The sequence below is a fragment of the Grammomys surdaster genome, unplaced genomic scaffold, assembly GCF_004785775.1.
Source record: "Grammomys surdaster isolate TR1022 unplaced genomic scaffold, NIH_TR_1.0 210, whole genome shotgun sequence".
Taxonomy (NCBI): domain Eukaryota; kingdom Metazoa; phylum Chordata; class Mammalia; order Rodentia; family Muridae; genus Grammomys; species Grammomys surdaster.
The window spans coordinates 1,030,793-1,055,040 of NW_021604655.1; the positions used below are offsets into that span (position 1 = coordinate 1,030,793).

The 24,248-nt window shown below is 48.1% G+C and overlaps 1 protein-coding gene across 2 annotated transcripts in view; it reads right to left on the reverse strand.

Annotated features, from left to right (window-relative positions):
• Positions 1-24,248, reverse strand: part of Esrrb (estrogen related receptor beta) — a 99,738-nt gene that overhangs the window by 19,569 nt on the left and 55,921 nt on the right. Inside the window, exon 3 of one of the 2 annotated variants that reach the window (XM_028771912.1) lies at positions 10,459-10,575. The exons of the other annotated variant lie outside the window; for it this stretch is intronic. Within the exon in view, the coding sequence (XP_028627745.1) occupies positions 10,459-10,575 (117 nt within the window). The remainder of the gene's footprint in view (positions 1-10,458; positions 10,576-24,248) is intronic. 2 annotated transcript variants of the gene reach the window in all.

Sequence of the window (24,248 nt, forward strand, 5' to 3'; positions counted from 1 at the left end):
CGTTGGACGAGATCCCAGTCTTTCAGAAGCAAAAATAGCTGATTGCACTGGGGCAGCAGCCAGTTTAAGTTTCTTTCATTTACACTAAAAATAGCCAGCTGAAGCATGGTCCCGCCACCTGGCCCAAGCCTGTCCTGGTGCTGCCCTCTGACTATCATGTGTCTCTCTCTACCCTCAGGGACGATGGGGATGGTATGGGGGGAGGGTCTGGAAGCCAGTATCCTTCCCTCATTTCTGTCCCAGGCTAAAGCCAGGAAAAATCCCTGTTGACCTTGCTGAGGTATTGAAGGTTGGCATGTTTCCTCTCCAAAACCCAGCACCACCACGACTCCACCATCTTCTGTCCCTTTATGAAGTGGAGCAGGCCTGAACTGAACAGGGCTCTGCTTACAAAGCTGTTCGCCTCATTTTAGAGCTGCATGACAATTCTGAGAAGGGGGAGTTCGTGGCTGTCATCAGGAGAAAACAAGAGGACTAGGGAAAGGTCAGGTGGATTTGGGGACGTAACCCCGGAGGTAGAATGCTGGCCTAGTATGCATAATGCCTTATGTTCAGTCTCTAAGAGGGCATAACCCTATGCGCTGAGATCTGCCTGTAATCCCAGTACTCTTGAAAGCTGAGGCAAGACAGCCTCAGGAACACAGGGTCATTTTTGGATGCATAATGAAGTTCAAGGCTAGCCTGGGAGACATAAGACCTGGTCAGGGTCACACAGTCAGGGAGTCCAAAGGATCTGCACCTGAATTTTTGGGTAATCAAATGTCATTCCATTTCAGTTCTGTCTGAAGAGAATGGCCTAGAAGGAGGCTGGAGGACTTATTCCTTGCAGACACTGAGCCTGGGGGCTCTGGGGTCATGTACTCTCTAGGACAAGTATCTGTTCAAAGCTCTTTGGTGGTTGGATACTGGATCTGGGTCTTTATGATACATTTATTTGCTCTGAGTACTCTTCCCTGGAGGGATTATGGGTTGAAGCTTAACCTGGTGTCCCAGTTTGCTGTGTTAAACAAGCTTATGACTAAAAGCAACCTGGGGAGAAGGGGTTTATTTGGCTTACAGGTTACAGTCTGTCACTAGGGGAATCCAAGGAACAAACTCAAGGCAGGAACCTGAAAGCAGGAGCTGAAGCAGAGACCATGGAGGAGTGCTGCTTACTGGCTTGCTCCTCATGGATTGCTCAGCCTGATTTCATATACCACCCAGGTCCACCAGCCCAGGGATGGCATCACTCACAGCGGGCTCGATGCTTCTATATAAATAATTATCAAGATAACACACCTAGCTAGGCGGTGGTGGCGCATCTATAATCCCAGCACTTGGGAGGCAGAGGCAGGCCGATTTCTGAGTTCGAGGCCAGCCTGGTCTACAAAGTGAGTTCCAGGACAGCCAGGGCTACACAAAGAAACCGTCTCGAAAAACAAAACAAAAAACAAAAACAAGATAACACACCTATAGACTTGCCTTCAGACCAATGTCCTGGAGAAATTTTCTCAGTTAAGACTACCTCTTCCGAGATACGTATAGGTTTGTGTCAAGTTGAAAAAACTTACCAGTACACCTGGTGATGAGGGTGAGAGGAAGGGAGGGAGGAAGTGGGATGGGAGGGGAAGGAAGGGGGGGGGACACTCTCCTGGTGGGTAAACAAACACACCTCTACCTATATTCCCAAGCTCCTGCCAACTCTTCTGTAGACTCCAGGTACCTAAACAGCTGAAGGGGAACGCCAGTATTCTAGCTATCAATGACTATCTACTGTCACTCTCCCTCCTCTAGACCCTTCTGGTCGATGGCATCACACCACTGAGGACATTTTGCCTGTGTCATTCCTGTGTTCCCACTGGCCAATGTCTAAAACTTCACCTACCATGGGAAAGTCAGTCCAGCTAGGCCCTACTCCAAGCTTGCTGGGGAGAGACTACAGGTTCCTGCTGGGCAGGGAAAGTACCCTGAGGTTAGGACGAGTTCCCTACAAGGAGCCTAGACTACACCCAGCTCTGTCAGATCCTAGCTATGTGGGCTAGGGGAAAAAATAAAAATCACCCAAGCACACCTGGGCCAGATCAAGCATGACAGGTCCCATCCCAGTGCCACAGTTTTCCATTTCCTTGCCTGTGATAGACAGTGTTAATCAATCACGGCACCACAACCTGCTGGTCTCAGATTCTCCGCTGGGGCCTTTCAATCATGCACACTACCACCCTGGAGCTGACAGTCCAATGGAAAGGCAATTTGCCACCCTGCTTCCTGAATTAAGAACACAGGTGTTGGGAGATGGCAGAGTAAACAAAATAAGCCAAGTGCATAAATAAACAAACAAGGTCACTGCTTGAGGAGGGGAAGTTCAATGACAAGGTCTACGGGGGGCTGTGACAGCAAGTGATGGGGATGGTGACATCTACATGGAGACTGAACTGACACTGCCAAGAAGCCTATTCTCCCATTGGAGAATGGGCTCCAAGGGAGCTGAAGGGATAGGAATTCGGATAGGACACAGTGGCAAGGTTGATGGCGGAGTATCAGAGCAGACCTGGACCTTGTCGTCAGATTCTTGGCATTATTCTAAGCACAAGGGAGAACTTCAGGAGGATGAAAAACAAGATGACAGACTCTCATTAAGGCTTTTAAAAGATTCCTCTGAGCTGTCTGAGGGGGCACATACCAATAATTGGAACACTTGGGGACCAGAGGTAGGCAAATCTCTGAGTTCGAGGCCAGCCTGGTATATAGACTGAGTCCCAGGACAGCCAGAGAAACCTTGTCTAGAAATCTTGAAAAACAAACAAAAGCTAGCATGGTTTCTAACCCAGCACTTCGTAGGGGGCAGAGATGGGAAGACCACTGCGGCTTGCAGGTGCCTGCTTAGCTCCAAGTTCCATAGACAGTCTAAGGGAACAAGGCAAAAACTGGTAAAGCAGAATAGTCAGTGTCCTCTTCTGGCCTGGGCACTGATACATACATACTATATATGCTCCAGGCCCTTCCCCTGGGAAACTAACTATTCTACATATGCATCTGGGAAATAAACATAGACATGGTGCTTCTATGATAGCCCACAGCCCAAACACTAAGGGAAGAAGTTAGTACACTCCAGTCCATGGGCCAAGTCCAACCTCCGCCCTTTATAAAACACCACTCAGCCTCTCGTTACATCAGTGGGGTTGAGTACTTATGGCAAAACATCTTCTTTAGTGGCTTCTACTTCAGAGAAATAAAAAATAAACAAACCTTGTGAGAAGCAGCACTGCCTAGGAGGTACTGGCTACAGTGGTCCAGGATCCTAGGCTAGAGAGATGCTATAGCCGTCAGGATCATTTGTCACTCTTTCAATGGACCTGGGTTCAAATTCCAGCAGCAGTGTCAGGTGGTTCCCAGCTGCCTAATTCCAGGTGGGGGGGGGGGGGGGATCCAAGGCCCTCTTCTGGCCTCCAAGGGTACCCATGAACACATGGCACACAGACACCAGACACACCAACTTTTTTTGTCTTGAGGCAGGGTCTCAGACTGCCCAGAAATTTAATACGTAGACCAGGCTGTCTACCTCTACCTCCCAAATGCTGGGATTAGAGGCCTGCAGCACTACATCCAGCACACAGAATAATTAAAAGCAAACTCATGAGTGTATTCCAGGACAGCCAGAGCTACATAGTGAGGCTCTAGCTCAAAAAAAACCACACCACTGCCCCCCCCACAAATCACATATAAAATCAATAAAAACTAAAAACCAAAATACTAGAATAAAACTTGAAGCTGGGTAAGATGGCTCATCAATGTAAGTCCAGCCTTTGGGAAACCATGGCAGGAGGATTGCTGAGAAGGTTGCCCTGAGCTACAGAATGAAAGCCCTTCCCAGCAAACAAAATCTCCAGGAGAACCTCAAAGAGAAAATAACACAAAAGCCAGGATAATGGTTTCCTCCAAGAATGAAGAAAAAGAAAAGACAGGGGAATGACAGGGACCTTTAATGGTGCTTCTGCCTTCCTGTGGTGGAGGTGTCTGTGTTCTTCCTGTTTGGCATATGCTCACACCTGTCCTGGGCCACTGAGGTGGCTCAGCAGGTAAAGGTGTCACTACACAACCTGGCAACCCGGGACCTAAAAACTGACTCCCAAAAATTGACCTCTGACCTCCATACACATGCCATGGCATCTGCACGAGCACACGCACGAGAAATAAAAGTAAGAAAGTATATTTGAAGATGTGTGTACTTTAAATACCCTTCTTCCATCCCAACCGGGTTTTTGCGGAACACACCACATCTCAGCTACATCTCAGCTAAAAACAATTCCAGGCTCTTCTACTGACCGGGATGTCCATGTGATTAGGCTCCTCCAAGTCTGTGAATGAAAGGACCCTGTGTCCTGACTACCGTTGAGAACTGGAGTCATAGGTGTAGGTCACAGGCTTGTGAGCGACCCTGCTACCCTGTCTTGTACAGCCAGAGACCTTTGAACTACTACATACCTATTTAAAAAAGAGAATCAGGAAATCAACACAAAAGGAGGTGAATGGTGGCAGCATATGACTTTAATCCCAGCACTTTAATCCCAGCACTTGGGAGACAGAGGCAGGAGTATCTTTGTGAGTTCAAAGCCAGCCTGGTCTATAGCTTCATACTCCAGAACAGTTAGAACTGCATAGAGAAACCCTGCCTCAAAACAAACAACAGAAATCGATACAAGGGACTGAGGCAGAAGACCTACCTACTCAACAAACTTTCTATTTTACTGTTTCTATTTTCAAGACAACATGACATAGGGATCATTAGCTAAGTGTGTATGGGGACCCCCAAACTGCTTTCCAGATTATAGAAAAGAGAAAATCGCTTTTGGGTGTTTTAGGAAAGGGAAGATTCAAACAAAAGAGCCCGGTGATCCGGGAAAGCTTGGTCTGTGACCTGCACCGCCTAGGTCCACAGTGAAGAAAGCAATGCTCTCAGATGTCTGCTAATAAAGAATGTTAATGTTCCTAATGACAGACAAAATTAACTGGCGATAGGATGGATAGGTTCGTTAATTTTGAATCTTCATATAGTATATACCTAAAGCCAAGCACTACAACGTGCCCTATAAATGCAGTTACCCACCAGTTAAAAGCAAAACAACAACAGCAAAAATCAATGCTAGTACAGGAAGGCACACGCCTTTAATCCCAGTACTTGGGAGGCAGAGGCAGGCAGATTTCTGAGTTCGTGGCCAGCCTGCTCTACAGAGTGAGTTCCAGGACAACCAGGGCTCCACAGAGAAACCGTCTCCAAAAACAAAAAACAAAAAACAAAACAAAAAAAAATCAACATCAGACATCATGGTGGAATCCAAGAGACATTCCTGGAGATGGGGAAAACAAGATGATAATGGCCACGTTATGACTCTCATTTTCCAGGAGGGAAGTGAAGTTTAGGGAGGTCTAAGCAGCTTTCCCGGGGAGCTGCTAAATGGTCAAACAGAATCTGACCCAATAGGCTGAACCTGTGATCCAATGCTCTGGTGTCAAATGCCAGGAGTGAAAGGTAAGAAGAATTCCACATAGCACAAGCAGCTGTCTGTATTCAATCAACACCTGTCCAGCCAGAGGTCATTGTACCTGAGTGTCCAGGAGGCTTTGGGAAGACCTTGTGAGCTATCAGATTGGGGGGCAGGAGGGTACATGTGTATAGGCAGAAAGTAGTGCTGTCCTCTGACATGCTGAAGAGTTGGTTTGTTTCAAAAACATTAATATATTTTGGAAAAGCAAAAGAATGTCACTTCCTTCATTCACAAGGCCAAAACAGTAGTATTTCTGGCACAGACTAGAGGCAGAGCACTCTATAAATACAAAACTACTAGATTCTATGCAGCAGGAACCTGATCAGGGCCCCCTTTTAATTTCCTGACATAAGCTGGCCACTAACCCAATTACCCAGAATCCCTGGAGGAGCTTTCCGCTTTTCCATCGCGCACGGAGAGAGTGAAAGCATATTGCATGGCCGTCAGCCCAGCTCTCACTGAAATCAAATTTCTTTCAGAAAACACTTGGGAAGAGGCAGGCAGGGCTGAACAGGGAGGAAACAGCAGGAGTGGCTAGAGGGTGGGTAAGTCAGGAGAGGAAAAGGTGGAGCTGGCAGGGACAAACTGGCTGGGGCGGGGGCGGGGTAGGGAGTATGCAAGTCCAGAAGCTGAACTGAAGACTTGGGGGTGGGGGCGCCTGATAGATGCAGCAAGTGGATTGATTTTCAGAGTTCTTCTGGTCTGAAGACTAAATCAGCCCACACTTGAGATGCCAGGGGACTGTCTCATTCCATTCTGATCCCAGAACTTAGAGAGGATCAGCTTAAGGGAACGGCATCCCCCATAGAGTACCCCCAACATATCCAAAGGAGATCAATGGGTCCTGTCAACCTCACTCAACTCCGTGGGCAACTGAAGAGAGACTATCAGAACCTGAGTGAATCTAACTCTAGCTGAACTGGCACCAGGGGGCTGACACACCAAGACACTGCCATGGCTGTCTGACAGGATTCTCACCTTTACCTGGTGAACAGCAGGTATCACTACAAGTGAAGAAAGGTCCAGCGAGAATTATGTACAGGAACCACAAATGCCAGTCACCACCTCTGAACCTAAGTCACATTTTATATCCAATTCTACACACTAAGAAAGGACGACTTTCCCTGAAAATATGGATTGCCGTTCAAAGGAACTGCATAAAGACTTTGGGACATCACCTTTTCATTCACTGGCTATTCCAGTCATCCTGGGCAAACCAAAGGAAGCCATGTGGGAAACAGGATCCATCTCCAACCAGCTAAGGAATGGGACAGGCTTTGATCCTGTAACAGAGTATACCTCACATCTGTCGTCATCCCTAGTAATGGCTGGAGCCCTTAATCATGGATCAGTGACATGCACTATTTTACCAAGAAAGTTACTGGAGACATCTTGAGCTGCTTTAGGGTGCTGAGCTAAGAGTACTGGGAAGGGCACACTAGCCGAGGGAGGTTAGAAGCGCCCAGCAATTAAGCCATAAGGCAGGTTGAAAATAAATTAACTGTGTGTGTGTGTGTGTGTGTGTGTGTGTGAGCTTAAAGAAGGGGTAGCAAAAAATACTCCTTACAAGCTGCTGGGTAGTTAGAAGATGGAAAATATGGTTCTGACATGTAGAACAGGGATGGGGACAGGGAGGAGAATGTTTGTTTCCCAGCTTCCCTGGAAGACTCGGGAACTCCTGTTAGCCAGCTGACCGTGAGAGCCTAACACAGGGAGCAAGCGGCACACCAAAGTGTGCAAGTCAGAGTGCAGCAGGAGCCCAGGCTAGCCCCCAGGGACTAGACCTTGAACATGTAAGCAAGAAGGGACACCCAAACAAAGCAGGAGCTAGGACAACTGCCAAAAACTCTTCCTGGCAGAAACCCAGACTCCTGCAGGCTCCTCCAAGACTGGTCCCAGTGGGGCTTCTGATGCCAGGTATCACAGAGTTCTATGGGGACCCACACTAAGCTAAGAGCTCAGCTTTGCTCACACTCAGGGGGCTTCCTGTCAGTTTTTCTCTTTCAGATACAGGCCTGCCAGCATCGGAGGTGTGGCGGGATGTGCCCTGGTGACTGTCTCTTCCTCCCTCAGGTAAAGCTCCCAAATGGCTGAATCAGGCTCAGTATATCATGAGGACAGGAGACATCTGGCTGCCATGAGGGAAGCCACTCCTGGAGGAGAGACAACTGTGGGATCACCCTGCAAGTCCTCCCACTTGGTCAGCAGGCATCCTCCCAGCACACCACTCCCACCATTAGAGCCCAGCATTATCCATGGGCTTATCTTTCAGGGGCCAGCCCAGGGATCTTCCCCCACTGCCCCTACAGACCTTCAGTGTGCTTGGTCATGCCTCTCCTGTCATTGGTGAGACGAAAGAGAATCCTGAGCACTCCAGCTGTCAAGGGACTGAGTAGTGACTCCCCCATTCCTAGCTTCTGTCATGGGGAGGGGGGGAGGCAAGGGGAGAGGCAGAAGGCATGAAAAAGGAAGGTCCAGACCTGGGCCTGATCTTCTCAAGCTAGAGGGTGGCTGAAGGTGCACCAGCCATCTCTCCAGCCCCTGCAAGCCCCATTAATCATCTTAAAGGAGAGAGGCTGCCTTTTGCCTTGATTCCTAAGGTGTGGAAAGCAGGCAGAGAACAAGGCATACTCCAGCCAAGGAAATATCTGCACAACTGGCTCTAGTCTGAATTGGTGTCTTACTCAGCTTCCAGAATAAGATGGCAGTTCTATCTCTGTGGCTTAGGAGGAAGAAGTCTCTTCAAATCCTAGAAACCCTCAGGCTCCCTGTACCAAAGAACAAGTGTAAGAAGACCAACCAGGCCTGCCTCTGTGGGCCTCCTCATCTGAGAACACCAGGAGGCTTGGCAGCAAAAAGACCCTGGTGTAGGAGGCAGGGGATCAAGTCCAACCTCCATCTTGGTCACATTATATACAACCAAGATCGAAACTGTGCCATTGAGTGAACATGGTTGTTCTTCCATATAGGCCCAACACAGCCTATTTCAAAGGAGAAGGAGGCTGTTTCCTCCAGAGCCCTCTGAACGGCAGCCAAGACGTCACCAAGGGGTTAAGAAAATGACAAAGAAGGGAGTTGTGGTGAATAGTTTTATGTCAACTTGATACAAGCTATAAAGTTATCTGAGAGGAGGGACCTCAATTAAGAAAATGCCTCCATAAAATCGGGCTGCAGGAAAGCCTGTAGGGCATTTTTCTAATTAGTGATTGATATGGGAGGGTCCAGCCCACTGTGAGTGGAACCATCCTCGGGCTGGTGGTCCTGGGTTCTACAAGAAAGCAGGCTGTGTAAGCCATGAGGAAGAAGCTAGTAAGCAGCACTGCCTCCGGGTTCCTGCCCTGTTTGAGTTCCTGTCCTGACTTCCTTCAATGATGGACTACAATGTGGAAGTGTAAGCTAGATAAACCCTTTCCTTCCCAAATTGCTTTGGTCATGGTGTTTCATCACACCTCAGACCCAAGAGGCAATTGGGATCCACCCGGAGAGCTTCTTCATAGTTGCAGATGCTAAACTTAGCCCAGGTGAGGAAAGGACCTGAACATTTCCTTAACACTAGAAGGCCCGCCCAAGCTGTCTCATAGGCAAAACAGCTCAGAGGTAGACACTTCTCCAGGGCACAGGAGAGGAGTGGGGTAAGTTGCCAGCCTGCTGAAGGTTGAGCTAGGTTTGGGAGGTGAGCAACCCCACCTTGCCCTTCCCAGGGAAGACTGCACCCCTCAGCATGCCCCCTTTCTCTTTGCCTGCCTCGTTCCTCATCCCCACAGACTTTTCCTGCTTCCTTCCATGTTATGAAGGATCAAGGCTCAGAAGATGATCTGCAAGAATTTACACTACCTCTCTCTGAAGGAGATACACGTGTGCACATGCAAAGTTGTGGATACATGCAACGGACACACATACACACACCATTCACAAAATGGTACTAAGATTCAAACCAGGCCCATCCACAGAGATGGTGAGGAGAGAAGAGTCTTACGGCATCTTCCGTACAATAAGCTGGACATTACCTTACAGTTTCTAGGAGCCATTTTAAAGTAAAAAAAGATGCACAGGATGCTAGTTTCACTGTGCTTTAGTTAACTCAACCTAGGACCGGGGTTCGGTTTCCAGCACCCACTCCGAAACTTACAGGAGATGGATGCCCTCTTCTGACCTCCAAGAACACCAGGTATGCACACATATACATGCAGGCACTCATATGTACACATACACACACACAAAATACAGACGTGTAAAGTTAATTTCCTAAATCTATGAAGGATAAAAGCTATTCATGGGGGTCAAAGATATAAATAAATAACAGCTGGGCAGTGGTGGTGCACGCCTTTAATCCCAGCACTTGGGAGGCAGAGGCAGGTGGATTTCTGAGTTCGAGGCCAGCCTGGTCTACCGAGTGAGTTCCAGGACAGCCAGGGCTACACAGAGAAACCCTGTCTCAAAAAACTAAACAAAAAAAAACCAATAATAATAAAAACAAACACCTTGGCTGGAACTAACAAAGCTCAGTTGACCCTTGTGACGTGGTGCAACTCCAGAGTGTGCAAGGGATTACCTGCAAACCTGAAGGAGGACCAGGGATTCTAAAGTCACTTGCCAAGATGGTTGGTAGGGAGAAAGGAGAGAAGCAGCCAGTCCAAATGAGGACTTCCCAGAGTGACAAGCTTACAGCTGAGGCTCCAAATAGGGTCTAGAGTCCCAAAAGGATCCTTGGGGCCTCTGGACTACCATACTGCTCGCCCACAGCTTTCCAAGAAGAGATGGCCATCAGGCAGCTATTTTGCAAACCAGCCTGTAGCTGCATTTACACACATACTGCCCTTGGGAAGGTCCTTGATGAGGCCCTCAGCCTGTAGGTACCCTTACACAGACCTGACTCTCCCCACCAAGACAAACTGAGCTGATCCCCGACCCTGGTGCTTGGCTGTGGGCCTCTTACCTTCCTTCAGCATCCCCACTTTGAGGCATTTCATGAATCGGCAGGCCTGACAGGATTTGCGCCTCCGTTTGGTGATCTCACATTCGTTGGTGGCCGGGCAGTTGTACTCGATGTTTCCTGCAACAGAGAGATGGTTACCAGGTGTCTGCGGTCCGTTTAGGACCCCGACCAATTAGATTCACAATCTGGGGATTAATTGGTCAAAGCTGACTTGCCCCACCCAGGTTTGCATAGGGAATTGCTTCTAGAGCAGGGACTCTAAGTGGTTGTCAGAATGCTTCAAACTCTCCCATGTCAGTTCCAGCCTGTAAGCTGGGTAGGCCAAAAAGCCGCCAGGAGAAAAATGTTCTCCCAAGAATGGTCTCTCATGGTTCTGAAACAGTCACAGGATTGGAGGAGGGATGGCATCGAAATATATTGAGCCAGCATTTTACCTCAGGAAAACAGCCACCATGCAAAGCTAAACAACACAGACCACCCCAGCAACTCCAGCCTCTACCTTGCCCCAGTCACTAGGAAAAGCCCAGGAAATTGTGGAAGGACCTGGACTCTGCCTCCCGCTGGGGCCAGGCCACACCTAGCTCCCCTGACTTTGAGGAAACACTTTCCTGTCACCAAGCCTTAGTTCTCTCATCTAGAAAACCATTGTTAGCTCCTAAGGGAAGGGTTAAGCAAAATCTTACGTGAAAGATCACTGTAAAAACTTGTAGCCTTGGCTGGCGGTGGTGGCAAACGCCTTTCATCCCAGCACTCACTCAGGAAGCAGATCTCTGTGAGTTCAAGGCTAGCCTAAGTTCCAAGACAGCCAGGGCTACAGGGAAACCCTGTCTTGAAAAAAATTGTAGCCTAGACTGGATGTGGTGGTACCCACCTTTAATCCCTGCAGAAGCAGGCAAATCTCTGAGTTTGAGGCCAGCCAGGACTACACAGTGAGACCCTGTCTCAAAAAAACAAAACAAAAACAAAACATAAACCAAAAGAATTGTAGCCCAGGTTAGAATTGACAGTTTATGTTCCTGTCATTTTTTTTTTACTATTATACATTTGATTATTTATTTGTGTGTGTGTGTGTGCGCGTGCGTATGTATGTGTGTGTGTGTGTAGGTCAGAAGACAACTGTCGAGGAGACGGGTTTTCTCCATCCACCACAAGGTTCCTGGGGATTGTACTTAGGATTTCAGGCTTGCCAGCACACTGCCTTCACCCACTGAGCCATCTCCCTAGCTCTGCAATTTTAGCACCTGGGTGGAAAGTGGAGGCAGGAAGATCAGGAGTCAAGTCAATCTTGTCTACAAATCAAGTTCAAGGCCAGCCTGAATTAGGGAGACCCTGTCTTTAAAACAAAATAGGGCTGAGGACGTAGCTGTTATAAAGTGCTTGCTTGACGTCACCAAGTCTGGGGTTTGGGTTACACCGCATACACCAGGCCTGGTGGTGGAAGTAGAGGCAGGAAGATTAGAAGTTCAAGGTCACCACTGGCAACAGAACAGAATTGGGAGGGCAGCCTAGACCATAGACATACAGTCTGTCTCAAAAAAGAACTACATAGTGTGTCTCATATAGAACTACAGTTAAGTATGGGAAACCATTCTATTTGTCCCAGCACCTGGGAGGGTGCTCAATGGTTTGAGGGCAACCAGAGCTACATGTCCAGACTGTCTCAAACTATTAAAACAACAAACCACTTCAGCACACAGGTTGGTTGTTTTATAAACACATGTTCATCCTGAAAACATGGCTACCTTTCTGACACAGGGACAGTGTCTATTCTGGCTTCCCTGCCTATTCAACATCTATTTAACAAATGTTGGGGGTGTGCCTACAACATGCCTGGTACTAGAAGAGGAATAACAGAAAGGCACCAGGTCGTCATCCCATCCCAGAGGGCCAAGGAGAAGCTGGGTACCTGTCCTGCTCCACATCTACTCACAGTAATAATATTGAGGGTTTATCATGCACCTACCATGTGCAGCCTCTGGATCAGCTCTCTAGACCCTTACCATAACTCTGAGCTGGCCTATCAGTACCTAAGTCACAGACCAAGAAATGGAGACTCAGGAAACCAAAGTGAACTGCCTCAGTTCCAGAGCCCTTATACCTCCTCCCCTGTACCTCCCAAGGAGCTTGAAGAAATCAGGAAGTACCTCACCAACAAAGGCAGGCTGGCTGTCGCTAACCCACAGCTGAGGTGGCCTGGTGGCTGGGAGGGGAGGTTAAGTGTCACAGAGCATCCTACACCACAGCCTCCTGGTGTGGGATACGGAAACACTGTTAGGTCTAAGAGGCCGGGGCCTGCCAATGATGAAGGGCTCTGAAGCAGTGTCAGGAATGGGCCCAACTGACCACACTGCAGCGGCACCACAGCATAGGCCAGGGAACCCGAGACCCCTGTGGACAACAGGACTGTTTTCTCACACATGTTTTCATTCCTCAATGTGTGTGTGTGTGTGTGTGTTGCATGATGTTGTTTGTGTACGTAGGTGTGCACTGTTTATGTGTGACCCCGGGTGCCTCCAGTGCATGTTTGGAGATCAGAGGACAGCTTCTGGTTCCTTCCTTCCAATATGTGTGAATTCTGAGGCGCGAACTCAGATCATCATCAAACTTAGCAACAAGCACCCACCGAGCCGTCTCACCAACCCCTCTAATGTTATTCCTTAGAACTCACTTGCATAACTTCATAGAAAGTCCGCTGAGGCATGGCAGCAACTTCCATCATCATATAAACGTGTTTTCTGTTTGTTTTCAGTTTTTCAGTAATTTTAAATTTTTGAGATAGGGTCTCACTCTGTAGCCCAGGCTGGCCTCAAACTCAGTTCTTGGATTACAGGTGTTGAGTGTCTACCCCAGGCTATAAATGGTAATATTAAAGATAAACAAGAAGGGGAAACGCATGCTCAGCTGATGCGTCAGTTCCATGTGTGTAGGCTTCGAGGCTCTGTAGGCTGTCCCCTATCTCAGCCTATCATCCCCACAGCCGGCACAGCCTGAGCCAACTCCTAGAACTGGCAAACAGAGGCAGGTCCACCAAGTGCCCTCTGCCCCCGGCCTGCAGCCACCAATCCAGACCCAGCTAAGAAGGTGTCACTTCTCTGTGCTGACCACCCCAGGCTCCCCGGCTGTCCCTGTCCTCTATTTCCTCGTGCAGGCCAGTTCCTCTTGGCAGATCAAATACCTGACACTCATAGGCTCACAAGGCACGCTAACCACTAAATAACCAGGGGTCTGGTGACACAGCTGCAACCCTGCTCAATGTAAATTGTCTTTAACTTAACCAACCAACTTCTCCCTTCTTACAGATGAGAGCCAGGGATAATGTGGCAGGACGATCACCTCGGGATGGGGTAGGTTATACAGTGAGAGTCTGGGGAGGGAGGGTTGTTGTTAGCAGAAGCAGCCTGGAAACTGAACCCAGGTGGTCGGCTTGGGGTGCACAGTGCAGACCTCTGTGCTCTGCCCTCAGCTGCACTGTGGCCAGCCAGCCCGTGTGTGAGAGCGGAGCAGAGCTGCGGGTTATTGCTCAGAATGGGAGCAGGGGGCCCCTGGGGAGGGGAGTTCTCAAAAGCAATGTGGGTTTGACAGTGTTGTCCTCCTAAGGCAAGGGGACAGGACAAGAGTACATCCTGGGGCCAGAGTGCTAACAATGCTCTTAACCTTTCAGGATATACGGATGTGCACACATGCCCGCAGACACACAAGAGTGCCTAGTGCCTCTGTGTGTCCCTAATTCTACTTACTTATTTGGTTCAATTTGTTTTATGGGCCCGGCGGCTCGCTGCCAGCAAAACCAGGCTGGTGGCCTCGTCTTGTAATTTCTCTAAGTGCCTCCTTGATAAAGTGATGAGATTAATTCATCATTGTTCCTGTGGTCTCAAGGGGAGTCTAGAAGAGCTCAGCATAGGAAGGAAGCCATCGGTGGGGCACACACGCGCGCACACACACCACCATCAACTCAGTGGTGACCAAGTTAGTGAACAGACCCTCATAGGACTGGGACATTAGCCAACAGCTAGCACAAACTCAGGTCCCAAACTGAATCTCCTAATTTGTCCGAGCCTCAGTTTCCTCATCTATAAAATGGGTGTAGTTTCCATCTCAAAGTTGGATGAACTCGGCACACCAGGACTGAGCAAAGCACAGACAGACCCTGGCATGCAGGCAGGCAAAGCTGGCAAACTAAATCATACATCCAGGCAGATCTGCTGGAGTAGATGCAGAGGACACCAGCATGTAGCCTGTCAGTGCCACACAGAAGGCTGTCCTGTCCACCGAAGGACACTTGAGAGCATTGGAGTCTATCTATGGACGGCTGGACCTCAGCTCCTGTTTCTGCCTGAGGAACAGGAAGGCAGATCCGGAGCTGAGCTGGAACTCTGTGTGACCCTGAGGCAGAGAGGGGTAGTCTCTTTGATCCTAGGCCACCCTCAGAAGGGAACCCCAGGGGAAGCCCCACCAGCTGTCCCTAGGCTGTAAGCAAGCCAGAAGCCTCATCCCTCAGGCCTGGGTGAGCTGTTAAGCTCAATCAGTTCCAGGGCCCCAGCTGACCTCAGCGGCTGTGGTGAGCAGCTGCAGCGAAGGGCCGGGCTCTCATTATCTCAGTCCTGTAGGACAGAGACATCCCTTTCTCTCTGTGTGGTACCCTGTCCTCAACCCTCTACCCTTCCCTCCTCATCCACAGCTAGACAATCTCAGTCCTGTGTGGACTCCCCGTCACCCAACTGCAGTGCCCTGCACTGGGACAGATGGTCTGTCCTGGACCTGCACGCTGCCTTTCTTTGGGCTTCTCAGCTTTCTCAAACTGAAACCATCCTCACAGCGTGCTCCTCCATTTTCCTCGGCACGTCAAAGAGAGTGACTCTACAGCCTGCTTCTTGGGTTCAGCACTGAGGAAGTTTCTGGAGTCTTACACAATTTGCTCCCAAGGCTTTTTTCATCCTCCTTCCTCCCCGGAGGCTACATTCCAACAGGCAAGTTCTCAGTCTGTGTTGTAATGCAGTGGCCTCTGCTATCTCCGTCCCTTCCAGTCAGCCCCAATGAAACACAAATCTCCATGCTTTCCCCGAAGCTTGTTAAAGGTTGATGCAACAGCGAGAGTTTGGGGATGGGACAGGTAGAGAGGCACTAGAGATGTACCTCAGTGGGTAGAGTGCTTGTCTAGCACATGAAGTCCTGTGAACATTCACCAAAACGGCATCACAGGGAGCATGACGGCACACCCATGATTCAGTACTCAGGAGGAAAAAAAACATGAGGACCAAGAGTTGAAGGCCACCCTTGGCTATATACTGAGTATGAGGCTTGTCTGGGATATGGGAGACCCTTTTGCTCAAAAGGAAGGGGGTAGGGAGAGGAGCAGGAACAGAGGAGAAAGTAAAAAGTCCGGAAGCTCAAATGGATGCAGATGAGAAGCTGTTGCTTCTTCGAGAAGACCCATCTGGTAAAAGTGCTTGTCTCTGAGCCTGAGGACCTGGGTTCTGCCCTCGGCACCCATGGAAAGAGAGAACAGACTCCAGAAAGCTGTACTCTGGCTTCCATACACATACACAAACACTAAGTAAAAAAATAAAGACTAAGGAGTAGCTTCAAAGACGAAGGACCTAGAAGGAGGAAGATACACTTAGCCAGAAGAACCTCACAAGGCCTCAGGCACACATGATGTAAGAGAATGCAAGAGCTAGGTGCAGACCCGGGCTAAAAACTTTCCTGGAAGTGTATGCTGAGGAGGTGTGTGGCTGATTCAAACCAGCTCTGCAGCCTCCTCGTGGCCACCAAGAGTCCCTCCGAGGTCTACACAAGAGGAGGCTGACTGTCTCTGGAGAACATGAGCCAAAGATGTCCTAGACACAGGATCAAGGCAAAGATAAGTGCAACAGGGAAGCGAAGACCAAAACAGGAATGGAGGGTGGGACCACTCAGCCCCCTCCATAAGCCAAACCAGAGGATTCCCCTACACCGAGGGATGCGGAGGGCTTGGCTCTGCAGGAACAGCCTGTGTACAGTCTAAGAGAAGCAAATGAACACCTTCTCAAAGCAGTCTACATCCCGCCTTGCCACTCTCAGAACCCCTTCACCAGGGAGAGGGCAACCTGGGAGCTGCATCTCCAGCAATCTCCAGGATGGGCAAGAATTTACCAAGGTGGGGGCATGCTCGATCTCACTGTATGCTTGCCTACAGTTTCACGTGAGCTGTAATTACCTCAAAACAAAAAGATCCAAAAAAATTAAAATTTACAAGGTAGATTTTTTTTTTAATTGTAAAGTTTACATAGCTGAGCTCTGAGGAGATCACAGCCAGTAGAGGCTACATGGTGAGCCCCAGATCAGCCTGAGCTGCATGAGACTTTGTTCACAAGGAAAGCACCTTCAACATGTTTCCTGTCCTTGCTTTTCTACTTAGTGGCAAGTGTCCAGGTTAGGAGGCGACAGGGGGTGATGACTATCAGTCCTCATAACCTAAAGTGTGAATATAGTAAGAGTTCAAGGGTTAAAAAAAATATATAGTCCTTTCCAGGCTGGAGGGATGGCTCAGTGGTTAAGAGCTTTGTCTGCTCTTCCAGAGGTCCTGAGTTCAATTCCCAGCAACCACACGGTTGTAATGGGATCAGATGCTCTTTTTTGACGTGTCTGCAGATAGTGACAGTGTACTCATATAAATAAAATAAATAAATCTTTAAAAAACCAAAACTCAGCCGGGCGGTGGTGGCGCACGCCTTTAATCCCAGCACTTGGGAGGCAGAGGCAGGCGGATTTCTAAATTCAAGAGTTCGAGGCTAGCCTGGTCTACAGCGTGAGTTCCAGGACAGCCAGGGCTACACAGAGAAACCCTGTCTCGAAAAACAAAAAAACAAACAAAAAAACCCAAAAAACCAAAACTCCTTTCCACTCACACAATATACCGGAGTTCTTCCTCTCCAACACGCTCAAGTAACATACGCCCGGGCCCCACAGGGAGCAAAAACTACAGAAGATGGAAGAAGCCAAACCTAGAAACACAAGACGGTGAAGCAAGAAGAAAACAGAAAAATCAGTTTTAACCAAATAAGTGGAGAGAATGAAGGATGGTTGGACACAGGGTGGGGACAGACAAACAGTAAAACTGGGTGTGATGGCACATGCGTGTAAGTTTAGGGTTAAAGGGACAGGTTTTCAAGGCAGCCTGGACTACGAGTGACCCACCCTATTTTGATAAAGGTCAAGATTTCTAAGTACAGGTGTGAAGTTATAACATTAGTAACTAAGACTATGTTAGAGGGTTGTTAAATTATTGTTGTTGTTGTTGTTGTTAGGGTTTTTTGTTTGTTTGTTTGTTTGTTTTGTTTTTTCGAGACAGGGTTTCTCTGTGTAGCCCTGGCTGTCCTGGAACTCTGTAGACCAGGCTGGCCTCGAACTCAGAAATCCGCCTGCCTCTGCCTCCCAAGTGCTGGTTGTTAGGGTTTTTTAATGGTTAACTTTAGATAAGATACAAAGAAGACGCCCCACTCTATCTTTCCTTAGAAATTTGTATTTCAAAGGCCAGCAAGATAGCTCAGTGGGTAAAGGTGTTTGTGTCCAAGCCTGAGAGCTTGAGAAAGATCTGGACCCACATGGCAGAGATCTTTCAACTCCTACCAGTTCTGACCTCTACATGTGTGCACGCTGTGGTGTAACGGCTCATACACGATAAACAAAACGTAATGCCAATTTTAAAAAGAGAATCTATGTTTCTTCTCTAGTCATTAAATTGATATTATCTTTAAATTATACCTTATGAAAACTTAGATTCTGTGGCCTGGGGTGTAGCTCTGTGAAAGAGGCTTAACCTGGCAGACCCGGGGCCCTAGGTTTGATCCTCTGCAAACTCTTAACAAAGAGGACAGCATATAAATCTATGGTGCACCACTCATGCAAAGAAAGAAATACCACAGCCATAACTGGGGCAAACCAGCGTTTCAGAACTGAAAGGATGGTGTTCCCAACTCCTTTTAAGGTCCTTCCTCCTTCATCCCTCCACTTCCCAACCAGCCCAAAGAGCTAGCTGGGCGTGGTACACAAATCAGCAGAGCCCAGTCAGGAGTTTCTCAGTTGTTCAGTCCAGGGGGTAGGGCCCTAAATTTGCATTTCTAAGGAAGCCAAATAGGTGGGTGGGAGGGCACACAATTGGAGATCCACAGCCCTAGATCTCATTTTACCTAAAGCCCAGAGTGTGCAGATTCTGGGCTCCAGAATCTCTGAACTGATTAGATTCGTGTGTCCAGAATTTCATTATTTCAAAATTTTCCTCTATTCCCACCCTTCTGCCACCATCCCACTATCCATGTCTCTTTTTCCCAGGTGTCCTTTGCACCTGTCTCTTGCAGAATCTCACCAGTCACTGTGCTTTGAAACACCCCTCCCATGCTCTCCTCCCTTCCAGACTCCATCCTCTCCCCGCAGATACACATGGCTTCTAGACCTTTCCTTCCTATCACTGCCAGAATTCTTTTGCTAAGAGGACAGTCATCTAATTCCCTATCTAGAAATCTTCAATGGCTTCCTTTGGTCAAGCATAGTGAACACTTACTGTTCACTTCGTAGCAATTATAAACCAGGCAGTAAGTTACACGCATTATGTCTATGGCTCAGTTTCTGGAATAACACTTGAGGGGACCGAGATATTTATTAGCAGTGTTTTACTAATAAAGAAATGAAAGCTCAAAGTGTCACTAGTTCAAAAAGATTAAGAGTATGATTGTGAATCGGTTTAAACAGCCCCCTTTGGACTCTGTCACCAAGCCACATTCTGAGCACACCCACTGGCCTTCAACAGAGGATCATGAGCCGTTCTTCCCATTCTCTGGTGACTCCATTTTAACAGACCCTGATGACAGGGAAATTGAGGGCAGGGGACTCAAGTCCCTGTCCAAGGTCAGCCAGCTGGCTTGTCACTGGCCTGCAAGCTGCTTCAGATCCTGGGCTTTGTCCCCATACCTGTCCTGGGTCCCCTAGGATTCACCCACCAGCCTCATTTTCTAAGACAAAAGGCCTGGAGGTGGTCCCAGACAGAACAACCCATCAGTCATGCCTCACCCTGCTCCGTGGAGACTTTCCCCGCTGAGCCTGTCGCTGGGCCTCTGGTGGGCAGGAGCTCTAAGCCAGGACTCCTCATTTGTTCCTAGATTTAAATCACAGATCCAGGGTAGTGTTGGCAGGGTGTCTCTCTCACTCCTGCTACACTGATCATCTCTTTCAGGCAGTCAGGATGGGTACAAACTGGCTTCATGCTCCACAATCCCCTTCTTTCTGTGCTAAGGATTGAACCCAAGCGTCACACGTGCTAAGTGTTTGTTCCACCACTAGGCCACACTCCCAGTTCCCACTCTTAAAAAAAATTAGTGAAGAGGTGATCCCAGCACTTGGAAGTTGGAAGCAGGAAGATCTGGCCTACACATCAAGTTCTAGACCAATCAAGACTACAAAGAGCGACCTTATCTCAAAGCAAAGGAGGAAAAAAAAAGGAGGGGCAGAGGGGGCAGCTGGAAAGATGGCTCAGCAGGTTAGGGCACATACTGTGCTTGCAGAGGACCCAAGTTCAGTTCCTAGTACCCACATTAAAGGACTCACAACTTTAGCCAGGGGCTTTTCATCCTAGCACTTGGGAGGTAGAGGCAGGAGGATCTCTAAGTTTGAGGCTAGTCTGATCTACAATGCAAGTTCCAGGACAGCCAGGGCTACTCAGAGAAAATCAGTCTCAATAAACAAAGGGTGTGTGTGTGTGTGTGTGTGTGTGTGTGTGTGTGTGTCTCACAACTGCCTCTAACTCCAGCTCCTGAGATCTGAGAACCTCCTCTGGCCTCTATAGAGACAGGCATGCATGTGCACAGACACCCCTCCCCCAGGTACAAAGGGTTTTTTTGTTTGTTTGTTTGTTTGTTTAAATAAGATATCTAAACTCCAAGCTGGCCTTGATCTTCTTCTAGGTTCTAGCAATCCTCCTGCCTCAGCTTCTGGAGCAGCTGATACTATGCTTTCTTTTTTTTTGTTTGTTTGGTTTTGTTTGTTTTTTGTTTTTCAAGACAGGGTTTCTCTGTGTAGCCTGGAACTCACTCTGTAGACCAGGCTGGCCTTGAACTAAGAAATCCGCCTGCCTCTGCCTCCCAAGTGCTGGGATTAAAGGCGTGCACCACCACCGCCCCGCAATACTATGCTTTCACTGGCTCACAAAGTCAGTTTGGTCCTGAAAACACTCGATGTTTCCTCTGTCCGAAGTGCTGGTCCCCTGAGTTCTTACTTGGGCCTCAACTTACCCTGAAAGCTACTTCTTCACATAGCCTTCCCGGACCCTCCTTCACCTTTGGCCTCCATCTGTCACTAAAGGTTGATCATCTCAGTCTGTTCCTTGACTTCTTTGTCACATCAGAGAGGCTGGAGTAGGGAGGGGGCCTTGGGTCCCCAGTGCAATGATTGTTACTCAACACAAACTCACTGAAGAACTTAATGACCTCGTCACAAGCTCAAATATAAGTCAGGGGCTTCAGTCATTTAGAAAAAGGGAAGTTGCTTAATATTCAAGTTTTCAACTGTCTCATATTAGAGATGATATAATGTCAGTTCTCTCTCTCTCTCTCTCTCTCTCTCTCTCTCTCTCTCTCTCTCTCTCAAATTTTGATACAGAATCTCCCTTTCCTCCAACTCACTAAAGGACCAGGCTGGCCTTAAACTCCAATCTGTCTGCCTCTACCTCCTGAGTGCTGGGATTAGAGGTGTGCACCACCATGCCTGGCCTTTCATTAACTTATGATTTAACTAGAAATCAATGGCACTGTCTGAAGACTTCAATCAACGCTGGTCACCTGTATGAATCAGTAACAAGGGAAACAAACGTAAGGCAAATTTGCTACCCTCAGGAATGTGAATTGACAGTTAAAACTGTTGGGAGTCAGCCAGGCAGTGGTGGCGCACGCCTTTAATCCCAGCACTTGGGAGGCAGAGGCAGGCGGATTTCTGAGTTCGAGAGTTTGAGGCTACCCTGGTCTACAGAGTGAGTTCCAGGACAGTCAGGAAATTAACACATAAAAGAATTTTTCTAATATATATATGTACACACACACACACACACGCAGGCAAGCACATGTGTTATAGCTTTTTTTAAAAAAAAAAACCAAAATGGCTAGAGAGAACAATCTATACATTCAATCAACCTGGAAGGATAGAGGGACCTGAAACACAATTCAAAAGGTAGCTAGAAGGCTGACAAAGACCCAAGATTCTAAGGGCAAACTCAATAAAGTCTACACCACAAAGTGCACACAGGAAAGCTTTTCAAAATTGAAATTTTTACAGGCATATGCCTGTAATCCCAGTACTTGGCCAGTGGAAGCAAGCCAGTGATACACAAGACTCCATCCCAAAACAAAACAAAATATCAGTTGGGTGTGGTACCTCTTGCCGGGAATTGAAGCTCTTGGGAGGTTGAGGCAGATGAACTGCAGAAAATGTGAGGCCTGCCTGAGCTTACATAGTGGGACACAGACACACTAACACACACACACACACACACACACACACACACGCGCACGCGCACGCACACTTTTTAAAGGGCTGGAGATGACTCAGCAAGTAAAGGCACTTGCCACCATGATTGAAAACCTATGTGGGGCCCTCAGGGCTGACTGACTCCTACAGGTTGGTTATCCTCTGACCTCCACACAAACTCTGGTGGCACACACAATAAACAAATGTAATAAAAATATCAAAAACAACCACAGAGGCTGTGCATAGCGACTCACACCAGGAATCCCAGCACTCAGGAGGCTGAGAGAATTAAGCTAAGTTTGAGGTTCTGTCTAAAATATCATGAGATTACATCATGAGGTTCCAAATCCCAGCTTCCTACCCTCTCAAGGAATCAGATCAGTGCTAACAGTATCTGAGATAACCTAAGGGCTGGTAGTGGGTAAACACTTAGGGGCTCCAAGAGGGAACCTCCCTGAAAATGGCCCCACTACTATAACCATTAAAAATAAACAAAAAACCACCTGAGAGGAGGAAGGGAAGCAAGAAAAGAGGTGAGGGTTGAGGGCATTTTGAGGACTGGGGGCTCCTACATATTTAAAATCGACAGAAGGATCCACAGTCAGTAAAAAGGTACGCAGTCACTGCTAGAGTGGTCAAAGTTGACTGACAGGGCCCTGGAGCTGCTCTTCTACAGCCTTGATGAGTATGGGCGTGGGGTCAGCATCACAGGCAGGAATCTGACCCCTAAGTCAGATGATACTAGCCACAGAAAGGGGCTGTCTGTGAGAGGGCAGACTCCCACTGCCCAAGTTCAAGAGTGTGATGTATAAGCCCCAGAGACACCAAGGCAAAAACAAAGGCTCTAACTTAAGAAATTGATCTGTCTACCTAACTAGAAAGTTCACAACTTGACTGAGAGAACTAAGTCATAATCAGAAAGATACTAATCATATCACCTGAACGTTTAATACATCACGAACAGGCTGCCCCTAGCCTCAGCTTCCCTTTTCCTGGACAGGAAGGCACCTTTGCCAGTCTCTCTGCTCCAAGGGCAGGCTAATCGTCCTGAACAGTCACAAACTCTCTTTTAGATATGCTAGCAAATTCAATCAGACCCCCCATCTTCCCTCTGCCTGGAGCCACTAGTCTGTCGGCAGTAAGGTGCCTTTGTTTATCTCTGAGTTCATCTATTCTGGGCTATGCTCCTAACAGCTCCCAGCTCTGCAATCTCCACTGACAGTAAAGATGGTTCGCTTACACCATCGGAGTTGATTTCAAACAGCAGGAGCTGGAGACCAGACTTCCCTTGCTCTATAAGGAGTGGTTAGTAAAAATCTAGGGTTTTGTGGCCCAACAGCCAGCTGTTGCAGCTCAGTCATGTGTTGGGGATAATAAGTCAATGCTAGGAGTGTCTGGGTCCCAGCACTACTTGATTTACAAAAGCAGGCTGATTCGTTCATCCCGGAGAGCCACCCCTCTCTTTTCCTTCATGCAGCCAAGCCCAGAGAATGAACGTCTGTCATCACATGCTGGTTCCTGTAAACTTCCTTCCATAAAGGAAGGAGCAGCCGGGCAGTGGTGGCACATGCCTTTAGTCCCAGCACTTGGGAGGCACTTGGATTTCTGAGTTCGAGGCCAGCCTGGTCTACAAAGTGAGTTCCAGGACAGCCAGGACTACACAGAGAAACCCTGTCTTGAAAAACCAAAAAAAAAAAAAAAAAAAAAGGAAGGACCAGACAGAAATTTCTGACGGGAAGGGATGGCAGTCTCCACTGTGCTCAGAGCCTACAGAGCTTTACAGGTGCTTGGCTATCAATCAAGACTAAACGTTTAATCAAGACTAAACGTTTTCTATGTAGCCTAGGTTGGCCTTAAACTTGCTAATATGAACTAGGCTGGCTTTCCCTCTGCCTCCCAGTGCTTCAAAGGCTTCTCTCATGACGCCAGCTCACAAAGCCAGACTTTTAAAAGATAGCCTGCGGCTGAGGTGTAGCTCAATAGAACTCTAGCCTTGCCCTCAAGAAACCTTAGGTTACAGTCTGGCACCATACTGTAATCTCAGCTCCAATCCCAGCACACAGGAAGGAAGCAGAGGCAACTGGATCTGTGAATTCAAGGCCAGCCTAGACTACGTAGCAAATTCTGGGCTAACCAGGTCTCAAAAGTTAAACAAACAAACAAACCAAAAAAAAAAAAAAAAAAGCTGAGGCCACACAGCACCTCAGTCCTGGAAATACCCTCCCTGACTGTGCACACAAAGAAAAATGGTCTAGATCTCCCTGGTTAGGAGAAAGCTGTAGTCTGGAGCCTACTGTTGG